General features: G+C 36.9%; 1 protein-coding gene across 1 annotated transcript in view; it reads right to left on the reverse strand.

Moving 5' to 3' along the window:
- LOC121739484 (collagen alpha-1(XVIII) chain-like) overlaps positions 1 to 27,928 on the reverse strand; it is a 63,409-nt gene that overhangs the window by 18,248 nt on the left and 17,233 nt on the right. Inside the window, exons 4-15 of the mRNA XM_042131971.1 lie at positions 22,132 to 22,269; positions 21,087 to 21,281; positions 18,926 to 19,084; positions 17,817 to 17,934; positions 17,157 to 17,240; positions 4,693 to 4,745; positions 3,728 to 3,934; positions 2,893 to 3,036; positions 2,678 to 2,767; positions 2,378 to 2,609; positions 1,433 to 1,516; positions 83 to 204 (exon numbers count right to left, since the gene is read on the reverse strand). Coding sequence (XP_041987905.1) covers positions 83 to 204; positions 1,433 to 1,516; positions 2,378 to 2,609; positions 2,678 to 2,767; positions 2,893 to 3,036; positions 3,728 to 3,934; positions 4,693 to 4,745; positions 17,157 to 17,240; positions 17,817 to 17,934; positions 18,926 to 19,084; positions 21,087 to 21,281; positions 22,132 to 22,269 — 1,626 coding nt within the window. The remainder of the gene's footprint in view (positions 1 to 82; positions 205 to 1,432; positions 1,517 to 2,377; positions 2,610 to 2,677; positions 2,768 to 2,892; positions 3,037 to 3,727; positions 3,935 to 4,692; positions 4,746 to 17,156; positions 17,241 to 17,816; positions 17,935 to 18,925; positions 19,085 to 21,086; positions 21,282 to 22,131; positions 22,270 to 27,928) is intronic.

Here is a 27,928-nt window from a genome sequence, read left to right on the forward strand (position 1 = left end):
TTTTCGTTACGGAATTTCTTGATTCGGTCGCCGAGCTCTAAACCCGCGATAATAGCTATGCAGTAGCTTTAATAGTACTTACCCGTAACAATGAGTCCGTAGTTTTGAATAACACCGTGCCGACTAATGTTACCCCGTCTTCCTCTTCCTCTCCGGGGACATCAGGATTTTCTAGAGTATCTAACTGGTCCGGGTCGCTTGGGGCTAAAAATATTATTTAGAGCTTCAAACATCAGTAGTTTCAAATTGTAACAAAACTTGAACAATTTCAACATTATCACTTTGATAATGCTTTAGGGTGTGCTCCGCGCATCGCGTTGTAGTGACAGTGTAGGCCTAACAGCCATGCACTGAAGCCTTTAGAGGCATCCGCTGGCAGGGTCGCGGTTGTGTATTCCGCGTATCCCGTGGCTCTGCCTTAAGCGGAAGAGTAGGAACACCGTTGGGGTTTTAGTGGGTATGCCCGGGCGCGGCCCTCCACCCCCAGGGAGTCCCACATACCCCGGTAGCCCTCCCCAGACTGCCGGGGATGCGTAAACGCATTTCCCCAACGAAAAAAAAAAAAAAAAAAAAAGGTGTGTACACATGTGTGACATAGGTCAAGATAGATACCGCATGTATATGTATTTCGCGTGCCATATTGCGTTCCCAAACAACGAGCAATGCTCGTCTTTCAAAAGTCTTTTATCAGAATCAGACGTCAATCGCAATTTTAAAAATGCCTAAATGCCTAAAAGTGCCATATTGAACTGTGAAACTTCAAATAGAAACGTTGGCCTAGATAATGGACACGATTCTTATCATCAGTACGTCACAGTACGTAGGAAAAAAGTGACACGCTCGTTTTCCTACAAAAGGAGCGACATGCGGTATCTATTTTGATCTATGTCTATGGGTGTGTAATGTGTATGTGTTCGTATATTTTAGAATTCACTATGAAAGTCGCAGCATCGAAAGAACCCTACAAAAATTAAAGAAGTGACCTTTTTGTGAGGGAAAATCCGTGACATTCGGTACTATTCTCATAGAGGTAAAAAGTAAAAGCATAGACTATAGTTGATGGAAGACATGCACACTTATCAACTGATGCAATTATAATTCGCATACGTCTAGTAGCACGCGCGCAAACACCGTGCCAAAGTCTGCCGAACTGAAACGACGTTAGACTATGCACGGCAACGCCGCACCGACCGGCACAGCGGTACGAGTTGAGAAACCTAAGTGATAGTAATTGCATAGCTTTTATTGCGGGCTTTGAGCACGTCGACCGAATCAAAAAAATATGTATCGAAAAAACCTAACACCGACCGGCACGGCAGTCCCAAGTACTGCCGGTCGACGTGCTCAAAGCCCGCAATAAAAGCTATGCAATTACTATCACTTAGGTTTCTCAAACTTTGTAATTAAAATATATAATATAAAACATAGTTACCAAATTGCTCAGGTCGATATATTTTATGCATCTTCATTATTTGATTCAGTTTTCTGAGCATCTGTATCGAGTCGTAGGGTTTGCCTGAAATATAATAGTCACTTAATATCTGTCATAAAAATATTATATTTTACGACTCATAAAACATAGTCAGTATAATATAGAGTCTGTCAAAAAAGTGAAGAAATTAAAAAGTGGCAACATCGTAAATGGTGTCCACTATTTACAAAAACTTTAGTATCATACTACTAATATTGTAATTATGCGAAAATGTGTCCGCATGCTACCTCTCCACAGTTAAATAGCTGCTAAAATAATATGTACATACGAGAGACGGGAAAGGACGTGAAATAATTAAGAAAAAATTGGCCAAGTACGAGCCGTACTCGCGCATAAAGGGTTCCGTAGCACTACAGAGCAAAAATAGGCTAAAAATTGTATTTTTTGTATTACCCCCTTAATTATTTTATTTTTTTAAATTTTATTAGTTTTAAAGTAAAAATACAACTAAGTATTGTGTGAACATTTCAATTGCCTACGTGTTGATTAAGAGCAAAAATAGTAAAAAAAAACACGTTTGTTGTATGGGAGCCCGTTTTAAATATTTAATTTACTCGTACTTATTTTGTTTTTAGTTTTTGTTGTTATAGCGGCAACAGATAATATATGTACATAATCTGTAAAAAATTCAGAAGTCTAGCTACAGCGGTTCTTGAGTTACAGCCTGGTGACAGACAGACGGACAGACATCGAAGTCTTAGTAATAGGGTCCCGTTTTTACCCTTTGGGTACGGAACACTAAAAAGTTCCCGTGTGATTTCCGAGCCTCATCTAGTATTTAATATCGGATTTTATTGTTACAAGGAGTATTATTTTGTTAGAGCTGAAAAGAAAATGAAGAATTGCGGGTGTTTGATGAGTTTTGTAACAACAGGGATTAGTCACCTGAGCCGGGCCCGCGTTTAGTCCCGGGGCTATCCGTCAACGTGTCGAACGGAACCTCGTTAGCGTATCCCGGGGGCCCCGGAGGACCCGGGGGCCCCGGCGGACCGGGGACAGGTAGGTACTGCATATTAGGAGCCGCCGGACCCTGGGGCCCCGGCGGCCCGCGGGGGCCTTCCCTACCAGTCGGCCCCGGCGCCCCGTTGAACCCGCGGTCACCCTTTTCCCCTTTTATCTGTTAACAGAGTACCAGCTGTAATTTATTGCGCGGCGGCCAAACGTTTGTACGATCTGCCAATTTACCTTTTCTAGGTCCGTTGAGGTTATCCCGGAGTCGCCTTTTTCACCTTTTTGCCCCGGAGGTCCGGGCTGACCTACGGCACCCGGTGGGCCCTATTAAAAATATACGCATTTTGAATTTAAACGGTTTGATTAAAAATAATAAATTATAAACTTTCCTGTTGCTTGAAAATACAGTTTGTAAAAAAACTTATGTAATTTTTAAATAACATTTTTACCGTCCATCCAGGCAGTCCTATGTCTCCGGAAGGTCCATCTGTGCCCGGTGTCCCCGGGGGCCCCGGTAGCCCCGGTGCCCCACGAGGCCCAGGAGGACCCGGATGTCCGCGCTTACCTCGCGGACCAGTTTCGCCCTTTTCTCCCTGAAATATTATAATATATTTAATTACCAAGAAATAAACTCACTGAAATAGAATTCTTAAGATGATTTCTTCCACCTCAAATATTAGTAAAGTTTGGATTTTATCAGGACCGTATATTTTAGAAATTTTCGGACCTTATAATTTTATTGAAGATTTTTCGCAGTCTACAGTCCAGAACAGTTTTCTAGTTTATTGATTACATTGATTGATGATTCAAGGCACAACTGCCACTATTTACTACTCAATTGACATCAGAAATTTCACTCGAGTCTTCGAATTAGTCGTCCTGTTTAATGTTTATTCTATGACCCTAATTGAGTTTTGGATTATTTATTGGATTTTGGCAATTTTGGATAGTTCGTTGGCGTAGTTTGAATACAAATTAAGGGATAAAATAAAATTAACGTTCCCAACCAATTTATAACCTGGCTTCCTTTATTACCCTGGTAAGCTTATCTCAGCGTTATCCGCGTAAATTAGATTTTTGTTACGATGAGAATAATTATAGCGTTACATTTTAAAATTTATTAAAACTTCCATCTGTATGCACTTGAATTCTAGCAATAATTATATTCTTTCAGTGTCGAGCTTAAAAACAAAATGATATTTACAATTTTGTAAATTAACTCGTGTATCTAGCGTGTAAATAATATATAAACTATCAGATAGGCCACTTAATTTTTATAATTACCTTTGTCATAACTGCAGCTTCGTCTTTCGAAAAAGCAACCGGTCCGGGTGGCCCCGCCTCCCCTTTGTCCCCTTTGGGCCCCGAGAGTCCCTGGGGCCCCTGCACTCCGGGAAGGCCGGATGGCCCCACGTCTCCGCGCTCGCCAGGTTTCCCATCAGTTCCAGGAAAACCTTGCGGTCCTTCCATACCACGAGTCCCTTTTTCTCCCTAATAATAAAAATATTTTTAGGATATCAACAAAATATAATATATTTTTTTGTATATTTATCTGAACTTGCCTATCTGATCATTCGATGCTATACAAGACTTATACAGCAAAATAGAACATAAAAAAGGGCCATAAAAATTATTTTTTACCTTTTATAACGTGTCGCTACGGCACACCTTTATAACAAATGTGTTTCATTTCTGTTTATGACTTTTTATGCGCAGAATTAATAGCAAAGTTATGGCTTCTAAAATAAGCATAATCTCATTTATAGCATCGCCTTTATTAACTTAAAACATACGGTGACTTTTTATGGCGCACCTCAGGCTTTTAAACTAGGAATTAGGGAGTGTCATAATCTAGTATTAAAAGTTAACTTGCTGATGGAATATTCAATTCATTGTGATACCAAAAATCGAAAAAAAATCTTCGTTTACATTTTTTTTAATTCAGGGTCAGGGGCCCAATTCTTTTGGTCATTTCGATAGCAGGTCGTGTCATACGTCAGCTGCTGTATGTGCGTACTCGAGTAAGATAGCCTGTGGTCGAAAAGACGTGCCGCGTGATCCAACGCTTTAGATACGGGCTGTTCAAACCAAAACGTGACGAACGGTAGATCATATTATTATAAATTATCATCAATAGATAGCAGTAAATACTGCCTTATAGTATAGACAATAAAGTTCAATTTTCAATTGCTAAATTGACGCCGCGTTTCGTCGCATCTTGTTTCGGTACTCAGTAGGTATGAACTTACCTTTTCTCCTCTCTCCCCCCTGTCACCCTTCAGTTTGAGAACTTCCCGCGGCCCTGCGACGGAAATATATTAAACCATAAAACAAGTTTATTAATGTTAACGTAATACAGGCTGTTAGTGTTTTATTCCCCTTGTATTTGCCGAAAACATGAATAATTAATTACAATATTATGTATAATGTACCAAGTTTATACTTATACTTCAATGGCGAAGTTATTAGTATGTACGTAGAAATTGCGATGAAGGCTTTCAAATTGTAGGAGATGAGAGAATTGGATTTTTCTTTTGCTCTTTGTGTTTGTCTTATTACATTTACATGTTATTGTAATAGTGCAATAATCAATAAATAATATAATTACAAAAATTTTACAAAGTCGCCATGGACAGTGTTATGCAAGATGTAACAATTTAACTCTCCGTGCACCACGTGGGGTCTGACAAACCCCAGACGTACAAAACATTTCATAACTTTTTTTAAATTCGTGTGATTTTTTTGACGCTTTATGTAGCTGGAGTTAAGACGTTGCCTTACCGTTTGGCGGCAGTAGTTTAGGATTTTCTTCACTGATGCAACGAACCGACGTGCACAAAGTGTGCTGGGGTTCCACAAACCTCACGTAGTTCAGGATGTCGTTAAAAACTTGTATAGACAGAATATTGTGAAATGTGAAAAAATCTATTTTTCACGCATATTTAAATTCATTTCAATTAAATAATATTCCTGAACAGGTTTATGAACAAATTAAGTATGACATTCATAGAAGAAGATTTGAAAAATCGCAAATATATAAACCATGGATACTGAGAGGTTATTGTAAGCGGTTTCACGCATTTCTTGGCAAAGCAGCCCCTGGACCACCAGAAAAATTATAAAAATCAATAAAGAAGTGTTCAGATTGTATCAGGAACATAAATTAAAAACTCAAATACGGTTGTGAGCACAATAGTAGACCTATTTGCTTACACATACCGTGCCCACTTTCATTGTAAGAAATGTACTGATTTCAACTTGCCTGAATATCGTGTTGACTGATTTTATTATGTTAATATTATTCAATTTGTATTCCTTATATACTTAGTTTTATAACTCCCATTTTTTAAACCTTTACACCCAAAAATGAAAATTTACTAATCTTTTACCAAGTAAAACATAAGACTCTTTTTTGGTGAGCTCCCACAGTTGAAAAGTTACCTTTCATTTCCCGTTCTGCTTTAAAATTATAAAACTAAGTATATAAGGAATACAAATTGAATATCTCAGCAAGTATCGTTTTATATTACAATTAAATATATAAAAAACAGTTATTTGAAATAAAATGAACAAATAAATACAAATTACGCATTTCTTGCCCAGGTAAGTCTTGGGGTTTGACAAACCCCACGTGGTGCACGGTGTAACTTTTATTCACGTGGTGCACGGAGGGTTAATCATAAACGAAATTTTAGGGTTTGGCTGACATTATACTAAATGCGTTATAAGATAATATGGGTATTCTCATATTCCTGGCTACGGATTTTTTTACAACAAAACAATAAAACATAATGTAATAAATTATGTTCAATCGACAAAAACAAATATTTTCTTCATATTGTAAATGAACAAAAATAAAAAACTGCTAACTGTTCTTAAAATAATATATTAATTGTGAGTTATAAGTAAGTACAAAATTTACGTAAGTTTTTTATTTCATATTCTGTAATAATTTAGCACATAGATTTTTGTAATCTGAAAACGTCTTCTCTAGGTACTCGGACAGTTTAAAATTCGCCCGAGTCTTAAAATATTTGTTCATAATTATTACATATTGTATATTATTAATATCGATGTCTTAACCTTTTAATCCCCAAGCGGCCGGATCCGGCCGCCACAGATTATACTGCAGCAGCCATTCCGTCTACACCCAAGCGGCCGGATGTGGCCGCGCTCTTTCGTTCGATTGAATTACGTATTTCGTCGACTTAGAGACTACTTTTGTATGAAGAAGTTTGGTTAGTTATGATCTACGATAAATTTGCCACATTATGAATGCAAAATATTATACAATCTGTGGTCGACGAATATTTGTCAGTCATTTGAAAATCGTGAATTTTTCGTGTGTGTTCTGCCATGTTGTGTTGTTTGTTTGATATTATTGATGGATTTAACGAATGTAAGTAGTAAAATAGTTTAATTTCTTGATTATAATTTATAAATAGTTTTAGATAATCATTTGAAAGAAATACTTACATCGTAATAACTTCTAGTTTACACGAGAAAATTTGGTTTTTATTTATGGGATTTGAACGCGATTTGTGTAATATTTTTGTAAATAATTGACGTTAAAAGCGTATATTATCGTGTACAAAACGATTTAGATCCTAGTAATAGTATATAATAGTATCGTTTTAGTAAAATAATCAAGAAAAACATTACCTATTTATAACGGCTTTTTGCCCGCCGCGGCCATTTTGAACTTTATTTGTATGGCAATAAGGACGAAGTTTGCTTGTGTATAATACCAAAACCGGTTTTTATTACTCTTATCTCTTATCTGTTTATTGATAACAAGTTAAGTTATTTCAAAGAATTGTTTACATAAACAGTTTGTATAGCTCTGTGTTATTGAGATTATAATAATATATTAATATATTTGTTGCGAAATAGTTAGAAACATAGATTTCAAAGTTTACAGTGGTGAGACAAATATCACATCTGACTAAATACTATATTATGATGGCTTGATAGATAGAAAATTTAACATATATTATAATATTTTTCACACAAACCTAAAATATGGATTAGATGTAAGGTTATTACATTATTTGTACAAAAAGGGGTAGGCCGGGTGCCATTTTTTTTTGCAAACCACGTACCCTACATTTTTGCAAAGATTTTGGCACTTACTGAAGGGTTAAGGATCAGAGAATAATGTTTGATTTTAAAAAAATAATTATGTGCTCGTTTCTTCGTGATAGTAGATGTGCTTGGTGTATACTGCATAATACTATCCGCTTTTGACAATTATTGTTTCATAACTATGACAATGACAATAACCGCGCAGGCTGTCGTCCGGCGCGCAATATTATGATACGTTACCTGGGATACGACCTTGGCGAAAATCTGAATTGTCATATTTTAGTGTTCGAAAAGGAGCCAAATTTAAAACGGTTGAAGTATGGGAGTTACGTTTCTTTAGTTTTTATTATTCGTAGTTGTAATCGAATGAAAATTTTGACACATTTCTATCAAACTCTTCAATTAACGGCCATTCCCAATATTTGATCTATCTCTGGTTTTGCCCTACTAGAGATAGGAATAGCTCACATTAGACATTAGAGACATATTTTATGTCAATTGTGAGCTATTCCTATCTCTAGTAGGGCAAAACCAGAGATAAATCAAATATTGGGAACGGCCGTAAGAGTTAAGTAATTTATATGATTCGTCTCTGACGAGCGGCAGTTAGTGTAAGCTCAGAATATATATTTATACATTTAATATACATTTAATATTTGTATGGAAATACAACTTATACAACATTACTAGGTGTCCCGGCAAACGTTTTGTTATATTTATTAATATATCAAGTATTTAGCCCAAATTATTTTATTGAAGTGGCTAAATAAGTATGGCACCATAGCCACGTCCATCGCTATCCCGTCACACACACAATGGTCGCAGTCAGTCTCGAGTTATAATAATTTACTTTTATTTATTCAACAAATGCACTTATCAATATAAAAAGTAGCCAGTAGCCGATTCTCAGACCTACTGACTCGATATGCATAATTATAAAATTTGGTAAGAATCAGTAAAGCCGTTTCGGAGAAATACGGTAACTAACATTGTGACACGAGAATTTTATATATTAAGATGTGACACGTAAATGTATACATCTACAAATTCAATTCTTCTGACAAATACCAAAGGGACATTTCTCGACATATTATTCTCATTCCTCGGTAAATAATACACACTTCAAAGACTTGAAAAATTAAATCATCGGATGCTAGATAACAAATGTTGGGAGTTAATCTGATTCCAGTGTTCCCCCGTGCCGCCATTTTGTTTATAGACATCGAGGGAAAACTTTTATACTTCAATCGGCATAAAAAGAACAATGCCTACTCGAGTAATTCAGCCTTCGTCGTAAAAGTAATAGACTCATAGTCGAACTTCGCAAAGGGAACTTAAGGCTCTTTTTGGGATTTTGGGATAAGTTTTAGGTATAGTATGAATAAGAATATGAACATTCGCACCACATAATATAGATATTATGTGGTGCTACATAGATCTATGTAGATAAAAGTATGTTTTATTTAATTTTGTTAGTCTCGCCAAATCTTGAGAACGGCTGAACCGATTTGGCTGATTTTAGTCTTGAAATGTTCGTGAAAGTCCAGGGAAGGTTTTTATTTGGAGGGAAGCGATACGAAGTTCACCGGGTCATCTAGTATAGTATAAAGAAAGCCTTCATTATCCCAATTCTAGAAGACAAATCGTGTAACATTTACAACTTTTTTTTGAAGCATAATATGCTTCTTAAAAAAGTTTTTGCAAGTGTTTTATTACAATTAATACTATTATAGCTCTGTAGCAATTATATTATTTTATCATTAGCTTGATTTTTTGTGCTATATTCAGAGGTGAAAATGAATGAATGAAATATTCTTTATTGTGCACACTTATAAAGGAGTACAAGAAAAAGGACAAAATATTCAGGTGTCACAATGGCGGCCTTATTACTAGGTAGCAATCTCTTCTAGGCAACCACCACGGGCAAAGGTGAGATTGCAGTAAAGAATAGAAACGTGCATGTGCAAACAAAAGAATACAAAAAAAAAAAAAAAACAACATGCATAATAAAAATATACAATAATACTATACATATATATTATAAATATAATAGAATGATACTATACTTAAATTACTAATAGATATAATAATTATAGCAGACACGGATAGTAATTAATAATTTAAAGTGTAATTTAACTCACAACAAATGCATGGATTATGATTAAGTATTATTTTTACAGAGGTGGTTATAATATGAATTTAAATAGAAAGTAGTTTATAAATGAATATATTAGTACAATAATAATATTGTACTATATCATTTAGAGGTTTTTATAATCAAGCTAATGATAGAAATAATATAATTTTAACTTTCAAGACTGTAGCAATGATAGTAGTAATTGTAGTAAAACACTTTTAAGACTAGCAAAAATAGTATAGCATCTTTAGAGCGGACTCTACCTACGTAGAAGTATTGTCAACGCAGATATGACTCTACGTTGGTCACCATAACGTCGATTACCATGATAGGCAAACATAAACGAATACCGATCGTATAGATTAAAGAGGCAATATTATAGGCCCACTACGGCCATAACAAGTGCTTTCAAAACACATCCAAAGTATTCAAATACACCTCAAACGTTTTTCAAATCTCACCACTTAATAATAGTAATTTGTAGTTGGAACAAACCTAATGCTTTAATAATTTACGACTCCTGACCCAAATAACGCTAAGTTCATTTTTTACTCACAATTCTATTTGGTTACACCCAACTGCTTATTCTGAACAAACTTCATTAGGAGGTCATTATTGAGACAATGTCCTTTTGTCTTGAAGAGTGTCCCAGTATTTACTTTGACCGAGGGGAGGTGGTCACACTTTTGCTATATCAAAATATTATTAAAGACGATACTGTAGGCCTACTACGAAACCGTTTTGAGACTCAAACAATCGGTCGAGAATGCCGCGTCCTGCTCTAACAACGTCATTTCACGTTTGTAAGAGTAGGACGCAACATTCTCGAACGATTGTTTGAGTCTCAAAACCATTTCGTGGTACGGGCCCTGAATGACTACGTTGCGACACTTCACGTTCCATAGAACTGACGTTTGTGAAACGTCAGATTCACGTTTGCAAAATGTCAGTTCTATGGAAGTAAAGTGTCACGTCGTGTCGCAAGCCCCCGCAGACTGCAGACTTTTAGTCGGCCGATAGTTTGAAAGCTTAAGAGGGCGACTAACCCCAAAAATCAAACATCGCCCTTCTCTCTTCACACTCACGCCCGTCTTTCATATGCCAGGTGAAAAAGAACGACGCGGATTCATCGCCAAATTAGTTTTGTCTCAATAACTCGATAAATATACAACATTTTAAAAATCCGCTAGGTCTATCTCTCAATGATAAAATTTTATACAATGTGTTAAAATATTAACTTAGTTCAATGGACGGTTATGGCAATAAATGAAAAATTCGTGAAAATTAGATGCATCTTTGTGAAGATATCGTGTTTTTGGTCAGATCGAATTCTCGGAAATATAATGTAGTATCTAATTTTAGTAAATGAAACAATTTGGGGTTTATTTTCAAGTATAAAAATGAATTATAAAATCGACACTTTAGGGTTAGTCGCCCCCTTAATTCATGAAGACATAAGCGGCCGCATCCGGCCGCGATAACAATAGGTAAGCTATTGTGTCTCGTTATTCCACGATCGATAGGTTAATCAGTATGAAGATGTGAATGTGCGCATACTAAACGATGTGTATCGGCCCATAATAATGTACTGAAATTACTGAAAAACCCAATTTGGTATAACTATCGGCCGACTAAAAGTCTGCGGGGGCTCTTAAGCCTCAACCCCGAATTTTGCAGGCAGTCGGGCGGGAGCGTTTGCGGCTGTGCGAAAAGCTGTCCAGTACGCCGCGCGCCGCTCCCGCACCGCCACCGCTCCCGCCCCGCTGCACGCAAAATTTAAGGCTGAGGACTCAGTGCAGTCAAGCCCTAAGAAGAAACATATTTTATTTGTTGCATCAAAATAACTCGATTTGATGAAGCTTGGCAAGATTGATTGAAATTAAACCATATTCAAAGGAATTAAAACACTTTTCATTGAGACCAAATAAATGTACGGTTCCCTCTTAATAGTTTGCGGGCAACGTTTTTAAAACTCAAACTCATAAATGATATTTAACGTTAACGAAAACTGTTTACTGTTTGCTATACTACTTGTTTATTTCACTGAATTGGTTAAGGTACAAAATATGCCATTAAAAGGGCCAAAATACATTATGCCCTTCAAAAGGGTCAAGATTTCCGCGTCCGGAACCGGCAGTCATTATTGCCGTATTCATACATCTATGGCGGAGTTGTGAATGTATACTTATTTTATATAATATATTATATTATGTACTTATTTCATTTTTTTGATGAAATAAGGGGGCAAACGAGCAAACGGTTCACCTGATGGAAAGCAACTACTTATTCACCCATACTTACCATTACCCATACTTATTTAGTACGCCATAATCACCATAGTCTGCTAAATTAAACTCGCGTCTTGAGAGCATTAGTAAGTAGTAAAATAAATTAATGTATAACTTTATTTCGTTACGACAATTGCAAGAATAAAAGTTAAATAATATTATGCCACCTTGATGTTAATATCTCTACTTTACAAACACACTGAAACTTGCAACAGACTGAAACTAAAGTGACTACTAATAAATTGCTTAGGCAGGTTATTAGCCAATAAATATTTTAAACAGTTATAATAAGCAGTGACAGTTAATATATTATGACAATTAATAAAAGGGCATTGAGTAACTTTGTATGGACCTGTGGCGTCATTTTTTTTTTCCAGCGGCCAGGGATAAAACCAATACTATTTTGTAGCACTACATTAGAGAAACATATATTAGTAATAAAAATTGTTCTAAGTAATATCGGAGCTGAGCTACGATTATTTTAGTATATTTCTTTTTGCGCCTTATATTCACAAAATCAATAGTAATTAACGCCATTTTATGGAGCTATCCTTAAGAAACAGGTGTAGAAAGGGTATATTAATCTGTTGGATATATATTTCTCACTAGCTATTGCCCACGACTTCGTCCGCGTCAAATATGAATAATTTTTCATACATATTTTCACACGGGGTTTAACTCTCGTCCGACTAAAATATAGCCAGATTTAACCCTTAATTAGGTGCATCAAGAAAATCACACAAGTAGTCGCATGGGGTCTATACTGACCCCAAATAAAATAGTGAAAATTAAGTTGAAGAAATGAATAAAACGAAGTATCAATTATGCAAATTGTTAGAGGGCCTTACTGTTATTAATATTAATCAACAAAAACCTTTCTTTGTCTCTTTACAACAAAAAAAATTAATCAACTTCTTTTCTGTCTCGAAATGTCCAAAATATCACTAAAGCTGAGATTGAGATGAAAAAAATATATTTTTCACTCTGATAACCAAATTTTTTTTGCAGCACCAAGGAATTAGATCTTGAGATAATATTGACAAACATATTTTCCTCACTTTTATGATTTTTTACGCAGTTTTGGTAATCACCCCCTGATCATCATCATTATCACTATCCAGTGGTCAGAGATAATTTTAATAATTACTGGACTCTTCAATCTTGCTTTCCGATTCATGGCCATCAAAAATCGGTGTATAGTTTCGAAGTTTGGAGGCTAGCCTCATAAAATATCTTTGATCTTCAGAAACCTTTCAGCCGCTATTGTACTAATAATGTAAGAAAATGCTATTAATAGAATGATATACATGTATATTTATGAAAAATCCTGAATTATAACAAAAATAATGAAACAATTAAACGTAATATTACAAAAATAGAAACTTATCTTGTGACAAAAAAGTCACGTAAGTGATCGCATGGGGTCAGCGCTCAAGAGAGTAGCGATGAATGAACCAGAGCTAGCTGACCGGCTATCACTTATTAGGATACCTCAATAGGAGTTAGGAGACTACCAAGAGCATTCCTAGAACTCTAGCACATATTTTTTTCGGTTTGAAAGTGATTTGACCCCATGCGACTAATTAAGGGTTAAGAGTGTATTTCACTAAACAGTGGTTTTTAAGGGGCCGGATGCAATATTAGGCAATCATAATTATTATTGTTCTTGTGTGTTAATGTGTTGTGGGTAAAATGACTCTAGGGTGTTGTTCCCATGATATAATGTCGATTATTTTCACTATTTATCTACTTCCCGGCTCATTATAGAAATACAGCTGCTGCTGCAGGAATGTTTTATAAAATACTAACGACCTGCCCTGGCGTCACACGGGTATAAAATATATAGCCACTGAAAAAGTGATTAAAATTGATAGCCTATGATCCTTCACGTGGTCTACTTCTTATCTGTGCCAAATAACATAAAAATTGCTCCAGTAGTTCGCGAGATAAGCCCTTTCAAATAATTTCCCCCGTTTTTTCTACATTCTCCTATTACTCTTAGCGTGATAAAATATACCCTATAGCCTTCCTCAATAAATGGGCTATAAATACTAAAAAAAAATTTTCAAATCGGACCACTTGAGATTAACGCGTTCAAGTTAGCCCTTTCAAATAATTTTCCCCGTTTTGTTCAACATTTTCCTCTATTTCTTCGCTTCTATTAGTATTAGCGTGATAAAATGTAGCCTTTATCCTTCCCCAATAAATGGGCTATCTAACACTGAAAGAATCATCAAAATCCGTAGTTTAAAGGGACAACTAAAAATAAAAATAAATGATGAAATGAATTGTACTTGTATCTATATCTACAGGTTGTTACAAAACTAAGTTATAATAGTTTAGTTAGAGTATATAATATTATGTGTCCCAATTGTATAGAGTTCACTGTGAAAGGGCAGCGCTGAAAGACATTTTTTTTTGTGATTTGCAATGGACAAGCGCCCTGGCGTAAAGAGTTTCCCCATACAAAAGTGAAAAAAATATGTTCTCATTCAGCGCTACTACTTTTACAGTAAACTCTATACATGGGACTCATACACAGTAGGTACACACCTTAAAGTATTATCACTTAGTTTTGTTAGAGGAAGGCTTTAAGCTAATAAATAATGCAGTTTTTTTTTTGTTTTTTCCTGAGTATTCATGTTATGATTGAATTTACTCTTAGTTGAAGATACGAACTTAAAATGCCTAATATCTCGGCTCCGATATAGTTCAGCTATATGTCCCCCATAATAAAGTTTACTCCCCTTGATATGTTCTTTCATAGTATGCCGGTTTGGTGAGTGGCTGCGAGATTTGAAAATGACGCCAATATTACCCAAACCCCTTTATTACGTGGTAGAGCCATGCTTCAGCATGAATGAGCCGGCTTGACCGGAGAAATACGGGCTCACAGAAAACCGGCGTGAAATAGCACTTGCGCTGTGTTTCGCCGAGTGAGCGAGTTTACCGGAGGCCCAATTTCCTACCCTTCCCTTCCCTATTCCCTTCCTTACCTCCCCTACCCTGTAATCCTATTCCCTCTTAAAAGGCGGCAACCACCTGCAGCTCTTCTGATGTTACGTGTGTCCATGGGCGACGGAAGTTGCTTTCCATCAGGTGACTCATTTGCTCGTTTGCCTCCTTGCTTCATAAAAAAAATATCCTTTGAAGACCTGCAGATTTAATCACTAATACTGTAGATTTAATCCTGGCAGCGGGCGATATGAAGCGGTGGCAGACGACGTATAGACGCGACACTAGTTGCTATGTATTGTGTGGCTAGCTTCGTGTCGCTTGCTGCGGAGGGTATTTCATAGGAATACATAGAAACCAGTAGTGTCGCTGCGACACGTCGTCTGCTGCCGCTTCATGTCGCCGGATTCCAACTTCTACCTTTATTGTGAATTAAAATATTTCGGTTGATGTTTATCTTAAAGTAAATATTACACTGCACTGGCTTATTTGACACATGAGAGTTTACATAATAGTATTATAATATGCTAGAAAGTAAATATAATTTAGTTTCTACGATATTGATCCCTAGCTATATCGTCGGCAGAAAGTCAAAATAGCATCACAGTACAAATAAACAGAGTAGACTAGCCTAACATTAAATTTCAAACCCTGCGATTCTCAAATTAACTTGTGCATCGCAGGTCTTAAGCGGCTTATGGTCTGACAACATAAAATCAGTGCTTAGATTAAATCACTGATTTATGTTTGATTATATGGTTTATCGAAAATTCACTAGTATAATATGAACTGTTTTTTAGCAACAAGTCAAACAACAGTCTCAAGATAATGTGGTTTGTATAGCTGTATCTTATTATTATGGTCAAATTATTATGCAAACAAATAATTTGTATTGCAATAGTGTCCTAATCTACAGGGTGTAACAAAACTAAGTGATAATACTTTAAGGTGTGTACGTGTTACTTGTAAAGAGTTCACTGTGAAAGTAGCAGCGCTGAAAGATAAAAACATTTCTCACTTTTGTATGGGGAAATTCGTGACGCTCGGGCCCGTGCCCATACAAAAGTAAAAAAAATGTCTTTCAGCGCTGCTTCTTTCACAGAGAGCTCTCAACAAAGGAATACGTACATATCCTAAAGTATTATCAGTTAGTTTTGTTACATCCTGTATAATAATTATCATACGTTCTCCCGATGCGGTAGTATGAAGATAGCGTACTACATTATTTATACTGTGATATCGTATTTGTGGAGGTTTGATCTTCTAATCCAGCAATTTCAATTCACCTTAACGACGCAACGTGGGTCGCTTATACAACGATTTGCTAGGGTGCGTGAGGAAAATGAAAGGAAACTTGAAAATATTCCAAAATTTCGTTTACTCTTCACTATCTGGGTTGTTTCGGAATATAACATGACATAGAGAATAAACACTTATGTGTTGTGCGACCCTGAGTATTAAAATATCTGTTAAAATAATTATTATAATAATATCACCGCAAAGTTGGATATAACGTATGATGATCAAAATATAGGTAGAAGAAATAGAGGTATAAAGACAAACCAAGAGATGAGCATACTTCTTAATTTTTAGCGATAATTATTTATTATTCGACAACGTTAAACGTACCTGCCTACAGGAACTGCCTACTCATCCCTTAAAAAATACCGTCATCAACGCGACAAGCGTCCGCGACCAACAAAAATTCAACTAAAATGCCACTTTATGACATACGCTATAGGTTGCATTTTGCTCTGCACCATTACATAGCAGCGGTGGCATGGGTCGCTAGTCCAATGTCGATAGAAAATGAAACCTATAACTCAGGTCATAAATTGACATTTTATTTGAATTTTTGTCGGTCGCGGTCGCTTGCAGCAAATATCGGAGAGTCACCCATAGACCTAGCATGGCCACAGTAAAAATGCGAAAGAATAGAAACGCTGACAGTTTTTGCGGACTAACTGACAGATTTCCTTTATTAATCCATCACTTTGTCTAATTTACCGTAAGAATAAACCTTTCTATGGTGACCATGCTAAGCCTGCAGGTAAGAAACTCTGCAGTCGGTTTTGTTTATTACCCTGCGTGAACAATTAGCGGACGAACTTCCAACAGCGTTTAATAATACCCGGCGCCGGTCCCAAATTTTATGAAAATTAATCGCGGAAATCCTTGTTTATCGCTGAACATAAACAAAACATCCCAAACATAATCAAATTGTGTACTTATCTTGATTTTATTTTACCTGTGCGGGCGACGTCAGTTGTAATTAAGTTTTCGGCCTGGCCCCCACCTGCGGGCCCCGGAGGCCCCGGCAGACCTTGGGCCCCTAAAACAGAATTCCACTAATGACATAAATTTAATTAAAAACCGTTATTTACGTGCATTTAAGGTACTTAGTACACGAGAACCTTTTTAAGATTTTACGTCGTCTCGAGTGAGGTGAAGTGACACTTATTTAAAATTAAAATCCTCGTAAGATTCTTTTATGAATTTCTAAATAAAATCTAGCTGCCTCCTTCAGGTGGGTGTAGTATTCTTTCGAGTGAATATTTTCGCTTTGTCGATGTCTTGGACATTTTTCAAACAATTGAAATGAAAAAAATATATTTTCTTGTTTCTAAAACAAGAAACAATTCTACGAATGGTGCTAAAACTTGATCCCCTTGTTCGGAAAAATAAAACAGGAAACACTTAAGCCTTTATTGCTAGGGTGCGCAATATTTAATGTAACTATAAAACATAATGCGAGATCTATACCTGAAATACTAAATCTGTTTTATTGAGGGTTAAGGAAAGAAGTAAAAATTTTCCGAACGGCTGATATGAAGCCTTAAATTCTTATAAACGCGTTCCCTGGACATAAATATGGAGAATCATAAAATTTGATGGCGGACTTCGTTACCTTTTTCTCCTTTTTCCGCGGGCCGGCCATTTTGGCCTGGCAGGCCAGGTATCCCGTCTCGGCCGGCGGGGCCCCGCTCGCCTTTCGCACCGTGGGGCCCCCGAAGGCCAACGTACCCCTGTAATGTAGTTATATGCTAACGGACAAGGGTCAAACGGTTATTTCGTTACGGAGTTTGTTTTCCACTTTGATACCTACATAAGCTAAGGGTGATTCGGGATTTATTGAGTTTTTTCTTGTGACGGTCCACTTTTTAGGGTTCCGTATCCAAAGGGTGAAAACCGGACCCTAATACTAAGACTTTGTTGTCCGTCCCTCGGTCCGTCTGTCCATCCGTCCGTTCGTCAGTATGTCTACAGGCTGTATCTCAAGAACCGCTATAGCTAGAGTTCTGAATTTTTCACATTAATATTTAAGGGGAGCTCAAATACAACCATTTTTTTTTGGCCTTTTTGCTCGATATCAATAATGCCAATGGGTAGGCAGGAGGCAGTTGATGTTTTCACATAGGTTTAATTTATTTCGTATAAATTAAGTCTAAATATAAAAATTAAAAAGGGAGTCTTCCATACAAAAAACACAATTTGGCCCATTTTTGCTCTATTAAATTGTACTAAACCCTTCGTGCGCGAGTCCGACTCGCACTTGGCCGATTATTGACGAGTCTGACAGTTTATGTAAGTTGGCTGAGGCTCTTGAGTATTACTATTTTTTCATTTACAAGAAACTTTTTTGGCCTTCGCTCCATTTTAGTGAATTATTTATTGATATAGGACGAAATCACTTTCGATAATAGCCCTGCATAGTAATAATTACAGATTATGTTTGTTTACAGTGGAAACCAAATATTTACATTAGGATATTGGTCTATGTGCCCTGTATATAATATTAGTGCTTACAAGCAAGGAAAGTAGGTTACTTGACGTGTAGATACCTAGAATTTAACCTACCCACTGTTAGGGAAATGGATTCATAGGCAGATTGTCAAGCTCAGTTACATTGTGATTTCACAACTAACAGTGACTTGATCGAACAAATGACATAGGTTCGTCATGTGCCTATCCTACCACTTGTCACAATCAATTAAAATGTGTCAGAGTTTTACTCACCCGCTCTCCCTTGTCGCCTTTGGATCCATGCAACCCTCTCTCTCCCTTATTTCCCTGGTAACCCCTCTCCCCTTTGGGCCCCGTCAGACCCATGGGCCCCCGTTCTCCGGGAGGCCCCTGAATTCCGCGGTCGCCATTTCCGTATAACCGAGTAGTTTCCTGTACATAAAATTGATTAAATCCCTACCTTATTTTATCAAAAAGTGGTTGGAAGGTCGAAATACTGGTTATAAATTGCTTATGAGGGTTTCATCGCCATTAATTTTATATTTTTGAATTGGGTTCGCTTATAGCTAACCTTTTACCAGCCATGATTCAATAATAAAATGTATTAGGGGACGGTAGGGTAAGATGGGACACCTGAGGTTTTGAGATAATAGCGAGGGATGTCGACATAACGGTCATATATATTATTATACCTACTCTCAGCTTTGCTAGAGTAGACAGAATGATAGAGTATACCGACTTAGAACTCATGTGAAATTTTTAATTTTGACGTATTATGACGAAAATCGTCGCTAGGGTTGTTAAATTGTTACCTACGAATTTAAAACTATGACATATTCGCTGGACGTGTTCCTTTTTGGTCGTATTGTTGTTTGTGTTTTGGCACATGCGATTAAAATTATCAGAATCCAATTTTGAAATCTTTAAATTTTAAATATTTAAAAATAAATTATATCAGCCAGCGCGAGGCACATTCAGTTCATAATCCTAGTGAAACCCGACGAATTTGACAGATATTGAAACCTGTGAATCTCTTTGCAGTCGAACTACTGGTAGTTATGTCTATTGTGGCTTTGCGATGTCTTAACCTACCGTCCCTATACTTGGTTTATTAAAAGTTCATAGAATTAGGCGTTACTTTGCGAAAATTCATAGCTTGAAATTCAGTATATTATCATTTTCAGCAATAGTCCGCTAAATAAACCAAAGCCTATAAATAATTATGTGAGTATACACATATGCATGCCCAGCCTTTCTTCCTTCCTTCTTTTACCCATTATTAAAAGTTTCCAAATCTAAAGTATCAACTTTTTTATTTGACTTCGCAAGGTACCTAATTATGAATGTAATAAAATTTGAAATTCAAAGCGAAATCGACCCGCGATTCCCAGTAAAAACTAATATAATATTCTCAAAAAGAAATTACTACGTATGTGATTATGTATGTAGTATGCAAATGCTCATTCCCTTGTGATGAATTAAGAATCACTGGAAATGCTTTCAGAGTTAACATGGGGAATGTTATTAAAAACACTTTTGGCGAGCTTGTGAGCTAGTTCTATATTCTTTTTAATGTAATTTTAGCGACTTTTAAATGTGATGTGGTTAGTATTAATACATTTATAAGTAAACTTTAGAATTTAAGGGTCAGTTGACAATGAAATAAGACTGGGCACAGCGCCTCGACTATAGCAAAACAAAATTGAAATGCCAAGTGCCGTCAGGCTATTTCACATTTTTAATTTTGTATTATTTTTATGCATTGCCAAGTCGTTTGGTAAAACTTTAGCTAGCATTGCATATTTTATTATGTGTACACTTACTTATTGTTTACAAAATATGTAAAAATAAAAGTTAAACTACATAAATACAGTCCACGAACTATCAAGTACCTATTTAACTATTAAGCTACTTAATACAAGACTTTCTTATTCAATGTTTAATTTTTAATAGGTCAAGGATTATTGAAGTAAGTTAAATTAAAAGATGTCTCGTCCCGTGGACTTAACAGCGTTTATCAAATCATCCGACTGGCTGGTTTATCTTAAGCGAACTGCAGTTTTGATTTAAGGCCCAATTATACTCATACAGTTTGTTATAAAGCAGTTTTATAAGAGTGGAATGATTTAGTGCAAAATTGGGTCTTAAGTTTTTCCTTGGATCAGGGTGATTAAAATTTGAGGTTGTTGTAAAAGCTTATTCAATGTCGTAACTAGATATTGCCCGCAACTTGCGCTAAAATACGTTCACTCATGTGTACAGTTTCCGCCATTTAAATTATCGTAATATCAAGTAGAAAATCGATATACAACTTTGAGTGACAAAGTATCTCCAAACCAAATTTTATAGAAATTGGACCAGCGGTTTTAGCACAGTTTGAGCGTGTAATAGACAGACTTACGCATTTATAATTTTACTAGATTCGGTCACTTACTATAAGAGCCGAAGCTACCACTCCAGGTGGACCAGGCGGGCCCACTGGCCCCTGTAACCCCGGGGTGCCATCTAGTCCCGGCTCCCCTTTGGGGCCCGGTTGCCCCTCGACACCCGGGGCACCGACGTCGCCCCGCTCCCCTCGGTCGCCCTTCTGACCGGGAGACCCTGGGGGGCCTGGATCTCCCATTTGACCCTGGACAAAAAGACATCTTAAAATTGTGTAAAGGAATACGTGAAACCCAACCTAGTCAGTACTTACGAGTATAACGTCATTTATCGACGCCATTCTGTTGATTCGTGACAAAATACAGGGTGCAATTAAACGTTCCTGCCAAATTTTGATATATTAATCCTTGTTAAAAATAAAAATACACGTATTTTTTCTTTTATACTCACTCAGTACTAAAATGTTGAGAAATACCTTCCGAAAGTTATCCTAAAAAACACTACAATTAATGGACACAATGCGTCGGCCGTGCGTGACCTGCCCCCGCGCGCGCACCTCATCCCGCGTCACCCCCTGTCATTCCCTCGCGCCGCGAGTGACCGTTCTGCAACGATTTTAAATGGGATAAAATATGTCATTGAAAAAAAATAACACCCAATTTTATTTGGTTAAATGGACTCTCCTAATGATACCTAAGCCCTGGAAAAAATTTGGCAGGAAGGTTTAATTGCACCCCGTATTTATTTATTTATAACAGCATACAAAAACTATCATTATAGGTTAAAAACCTAATACAATAGAGTGTTACTCATACTTAAAAATATGCTACTTGGTACACATTGAATATATTAAGTGCATTGACTTAGTTGGGATCGCACTATTGCTTTTACATACACTAATTATAATGCGTCACACTAGTCTTACCAGTTGAACTCAGTACAATATGGCGTCGGATGATATTACGAGCACTTGCCAGTATACTGGGTTGTAATTCGAAACACATGCTTTGATTTTTTAAGCATGTCATCCCAAAAAATAATGTAGGAATAATTTAAAAATAGAAGTCAATTATTATAAGTTAGAAACGAGAGTTTACCGTTTTGCCTGGAGCCCCGGTTGTGCCGTCTGCACCTGTGGGGCCTTGAGGCCCCGGGGGTCCTTTTAATTCCGGCAGGGCCTCCAAAATTTGTGAAAAGTCGTTAACACTACATCTACACTGTCCGGCGCTGGCAACCTGTTGAAAAACATGAAATTCATTAATGTTGTTTAAATAATACTTATAATGTTTTAATTATTATTTAATAGGTACCCAGTTTTTCTGGTTTCTTTTCTTTACTGGATTTTTGTTGTCTACCTTAACTAATAAATAATATTAAAACAATATGTAAAAAATATCACAAAGTAATCTATTTTAGCTAATATAAAATAAAATATTATAACAATATAACGATTAGATAATTTTTATTAACTGAAGGTAAATTTTCTTGCTGTGAATTCGCTTTTTTTTACAAAGGACTAAACTTTCTCGTAATCTATAAATAGTGTCTCAAATGTAAGTGGTAAATATAACAATCCGCTACGAAACTCAGTTTTCTAAAGCCAAGGAAAAGCTCAAACTTAATTCCTAACTCGAGAATGAGAAGCGAAGTTTCGATTGAAAAGTTTGGAAGAGGTTTGTGCCGTTCTATATTTCATATTTCGGTTTGGTGGATTTTTAAAACGATTTAAGCTTGTCACACACAGAGCAGGTAATGTAAAGATGTATATTATAGCACGATACATCTCGATACATCTCAATATATCTTTCTATAGAAATCGTCAGGAGACCACACACAGCAGCTATAATGTATATTTTTACATCTTCGTATCTTAAGATACCGAGCTATATGAAAATATACATTTATATTTTGATACATCTAAATACATCTCAATATATTTCTGTATATTTCGATACATCTCTTCTCTTCATAGGGTGTTCAAAAAATTCTGTGATTATATTATATGTGTATGATAGACAGATACACACAGTGTTGCCACTTGCCACCTTAGCACAGCACTTCACACCAGGTACTGCAGGCAGTCTGTTCCCCAGAGCCTATATTTTCAATCAAATATCTTCAATCCACATCGTCCTGTTTTTTCACAATATGTTACAATGCGCGCATCAAAATTACAATTCGAATCATCTTCTGATGAACTATCTAGTGAATCTAATAGCAAATAACTCGAAAGGCCATAGTATTACAACATTAAAAATAAGAATAGCCTGTATAACACTTTAGCAGCTGAAATATGCGTCAAGCGGGGCGTTTAGTATTGAAATGTAGGGAAAGATACATTACATTACCTGTTGTGTGTGTGATACATTAATATAATGTAAAGATATACATCCCGGGATGTAATATACATTAATATACATTACCAGCTCTGTCTGTGACAGCCTTTATATTTAAAACGTCGAAACAAGTCACAAAACTTTATAGAGTCAAAATATTATGTATGAATTTGTTACTCGTCTCGTAGTGAAATGAAAGTAATATTTTTAGCTATAGAATATAGATAAGTCATGACACAAAAATTATTCATCGTTCAACCTACGAATAAAATAAAAATACTCTACGAAAAACCAACGTACTAAGACTCAATACGTTGGTTTTTCTTAGAGTATTAACATTTTTTAAAACAAGATATACAATAGGACATATACATGATACACAAAGACCATAGATATTATGCATAGTAAAATAATAATATTTTGTTGACTTTATATTTTAACTAAAAAAAAGAAACCGGTTAGTGTTTATTTAGGTTATGGGCCCAGATTAACGCGTCCAATGCTAAATCCATGTCATGAATATTTTATGCGTAGGTTTTAAAATGTTGAGAAGCGTTAGAATAATTACAAAACTTTACAAAACATACTCAGTACCACATTTTGTACTAAGTAACGTAATAAAAGGGCTGTTACACTTTAAGTCTACGGTCAAATAGAAACTTTTTCTATGAAACTCATATAGCGATGTTACGGGGACGAGTCTTCTGTACACATGCGCTGTTTATTTTGCCTAGAACATGTCTAGAGGTGTACGCACTAAGGTACGAATAAAGAAAAACCACTAAGCGAAAAGATAGCAAAGAAAGACGCGACGAATTAGTCGTCATTCAGAATAATACTTAAACGTGGGAGAGCCATGCTTCGGCACGAATGGGCCGGCTCGACCGGAGAAATACCACGTTCTCACAGAAAACCGGCGTGAAACAGCGCTTGCGCTGTGTTTCGCCGAGTGAGTGAGTTTACCGGAGGCCCAATCCCCGACCCTATTTCCTTCCCTACCCTCCCCTATTCCCTTCCCTTCCCATCCCTACCCTCCCCTATTACCCTATTACCTCTTAAAAGGCCGGCAACGCACGTGCAGCTCTTCTGATACTGCGAGTGTCCATGGGCGACGGAAGTTGCTTTCCATCAGGTGACCCGTTTGCTCGTTTGCACCCTTATTTCATAAAAAAAAATACAGTATAGGAGTAATGAATTCCAGCACTAGATCTGTGCTGTATGAATGTCGGAATAAGGATTCTAGACGCTTTTTTGCTTTGGAATTTCATAATGAGTTGATTCATTATAAAATTCCAAAGCAAAAAAGCATGATATACCGTACTCAAAAAAGACCAGAGTTATCTAGTCATTTATCAATTTTCCACTCACACCTTGTTCTCTGTCTTATTCTATTGTACTATAGAAGAAATATATTCTTAAGCAGATGACGGACCTGCGTCATTTGATCGGTCTATGTCAGGTTAATATTAGTCCTGATTCCTTGGTTGTATTTGATGTAACGCAACCAAAATAAATAGGTCCACCATCAACCTATGAATCAGCTTGTCTAAGTGCTTAAATACACAAGGCCGAAAAAACGCGGCCGAAGTTCGCCATGATTACGCCAGTAATGCTCTACGCATACAATATAACGCGATGTAATTTCGGCATGGTCATTATCATCAGCAATTAAATATACATTGCAGGCATAATCATACCGAAATTCGGCCGCGTATTTTCGGCCTAGTGTGTTTAGACACAGTAGACAATAATATGTGCTTATTTAGTTAATAGCCAATCTCTCCGGATTGGACTCAGCATAATGTTTGGCCAATGTCTTGTTGGTTTCACTTTGCATTAATGTATCTAATTGTATTTGTATAATAATGGTTTGTGATCAACTGATAGTAATTATCGGACTTGTTACGGTTTGAAAAAATCACAATATTACTGTTATATCTAAAATTATAGTTTTTTTTTTTTATGAAATAAGGGGGCAAACGAGCAAACGGGTCACCTGATGGAAAGCAACTTCCGTCGCCCGTGGACACTCGCAGCATCAGAAGAGCTGCAAGTGCGTTGCCGGCCTTTTAAGAGGGAATAGGGTAATAGGGGAGGGTAGGGAAGGGAAGGGAAGGGAATAGTTGAGGGTAGGGAAGGGAATAGGGTAGGGGCTAGGGGATTGGGCCTCCGGTAAACTCACTCACTCGGCGAAACACAGCGCAAGCGCTGTTTCACGCCGGTTTTCTGTGAGAACGTGGTATTTATCCGGTCGAGCCGGCCCATTCGTGCCGAAGCATGGCTCTCCCACGTATTTTAAATCATCAGACTCTATTTATTTTTTACTAAGTGTGTACGTGCTTCAACAGTCTAACATGGGCCATCATGATAATTATGTCATTTCCTAGGTATGCCCAAACCTGACTTGTAATTTTGCTTTTATAATAGCTAAAATGTTACAATGGCGAGAAGTTTTTGATTTCAGCAGCTTTCATTTGTTTAAATAATTTCAACTATTTGATTGATTATATTGATGTAATTCTGATGATGTAACGTATCTAACAAGTTATAAGTTGTGTTACTGTAGTAATAGTAAAATGAGTCTAAAGTGGTCAAAATCGGATATTGTATCACTTTAAGTACATTTCTTAGAATAATCATGAAATGTTAAAATAATCTAACACACATAACTGTTAAGGAGTGATCACACTGAGACGGGCCGTGCTGGGGCTCAGCGTGCCGGGGTTCATCGCAAAAATCCGTCTCAGTGTGCTCACTCCTTTAAAAACCAATTCATTTCCAGATTCGCTACAACTTTTTGCAATGTATTTTATGAAGAAAATTTAAATGTCACATAGTCCTTATGTAGTATTCTAATTTGAAAATAACTCAAACTTTGCACGAGAACATTATTTAAATGAAATTCCTCGAGAGTGAATATTTTATAATGTAATTTGTTCAACGAATGAAAGAAAGTTGAATCTACCAACAATCTTACATCCGGACCGAAAAAGCGATAAAGGTACCGTTTCGATTGACGCTGCAAGCGAACACGGCCGACTAAAATTAAAATAACATGCCACTTTATGACGTATGTTAAAGGCTTTTTTTACCGACATTGGTCTAGCGACCCATGCTACAGCTAGTTAGATTAGGTTAGGTTAGGTACTGGCGTAGGCTTGGGCAGGACCTCTCGCTCTCGAGCAGGTTCGCTGCATGCTCGAGAGCGATGAGGCCTGGCAGGCGGCGGTCTCTTTCCGCAAAACCGTCCTTTCGCAGAAAGAGGCCGCGGATTCGCTCCGCGAGGATGCCCAGAGAGGATGACCCATCCTCCGTTCTGCTCCGCCGGCGTAGGACGGGAGTGCGGAGGCGTCGCTATGCGAACCTCCAATAACTTCCGCGGATTTCACGGGGCTCCGGGTCAGGATGGGCAGGTGCCCGGCCTAGCTAGTCCCGGCGCCGAGGGGAACGCTTTAGTTTGCCTAAGCGTTCCCTAACTTGGTGTAAGGGACCGGCCCTTGTGATGTAGACCGGCCGGTAGTGGAGGCAGTCCTGTGTTTGTTACTACTGGCGTAGAGCAAAATGAAACCTATAGCCTAGGTCATGAAGTAACATTTTAATTTGAATTTTTTTCGGTCGCGATCGCTTGTGGCATAGATCGGAAAGCCACCTTAAGACAAAACAACGCCAGTAAAACCCTTCATCCATAATTTATACGGAACCTTATTACCCTTGATAAACTGCTGAAATAGGGTTATTTATGAAGTATGTAATATGTTATGTGGAGAAAATTAAATATATGACCATAAAATGAATATAACCATGTCTAATCTGAAAAGATTAGATTTTATTTTATTATGAGGATTTTGAAAAATATGGTAAAAATATCGTCTGAGTTCCAATAAAATTATTTAAGCGAATAATTTTTTAAAGTTCAGTCGGCACTAAGTTACTACTCTTATAATAATAATCGGGGTTCCTTAGAACACAAGATACTTGCTCGGTCTACTCTTATTTAAAATAATGGATATGATGTATTCGGTGTTTTATTTAGGAATATGAATATGTATTAATTTTTACCATCACACAATACATAATAATACGAGAAAGCTATTTACAGAATATTGTCATGAATTTTTAGTAATTACCGGTTACTAATGAGTATTTTATTAACATGATTGGTATTACTAATGATTAATTATAATTTTCATATAATTTTTTTTTTAATGAAATAAGGGGGCAAACGAACAAATGGGTCACCTGATGGAAAGCAACTTCCGTCGCCCATGGACACTCGCAGCATTAGAAGAGCTGCAGGTGCATTGTCGGCCTTTTAAGAGGGAATAGGGAAGGGTAGGGATGGGAAGGGAAGGGAATAGAGGAGGGTAGGGAAGGGAATAGGATAGGCAATTGGCCCTCCGGTAAACTCACTCACTCGACGAAACACAGCGCAAGCGCTGTTTCACGTCGGTTTTCTGTGAGAACGTGGTATTTCTCCGGTCGAGCCGGCCCACTCGTGCCGAAGCATGGCTCCCCCACGTCTATATTGTCTAATAATCTAAAACTAATGATGATGCTT

This window comes from Aricia agestis, chromosome Z, assembly GCF_905147365.1.
Source record: "Aricia agestis chromosome Z, ilAriAges1.1, whole genome shotgun sequence".
NCBI classification, from domain to species: Eukaryota; Metazoa; Arthropoda; class Insecta; order Lepidoptera; family Lycaenidae; genus Aricia; species Aricia agestis.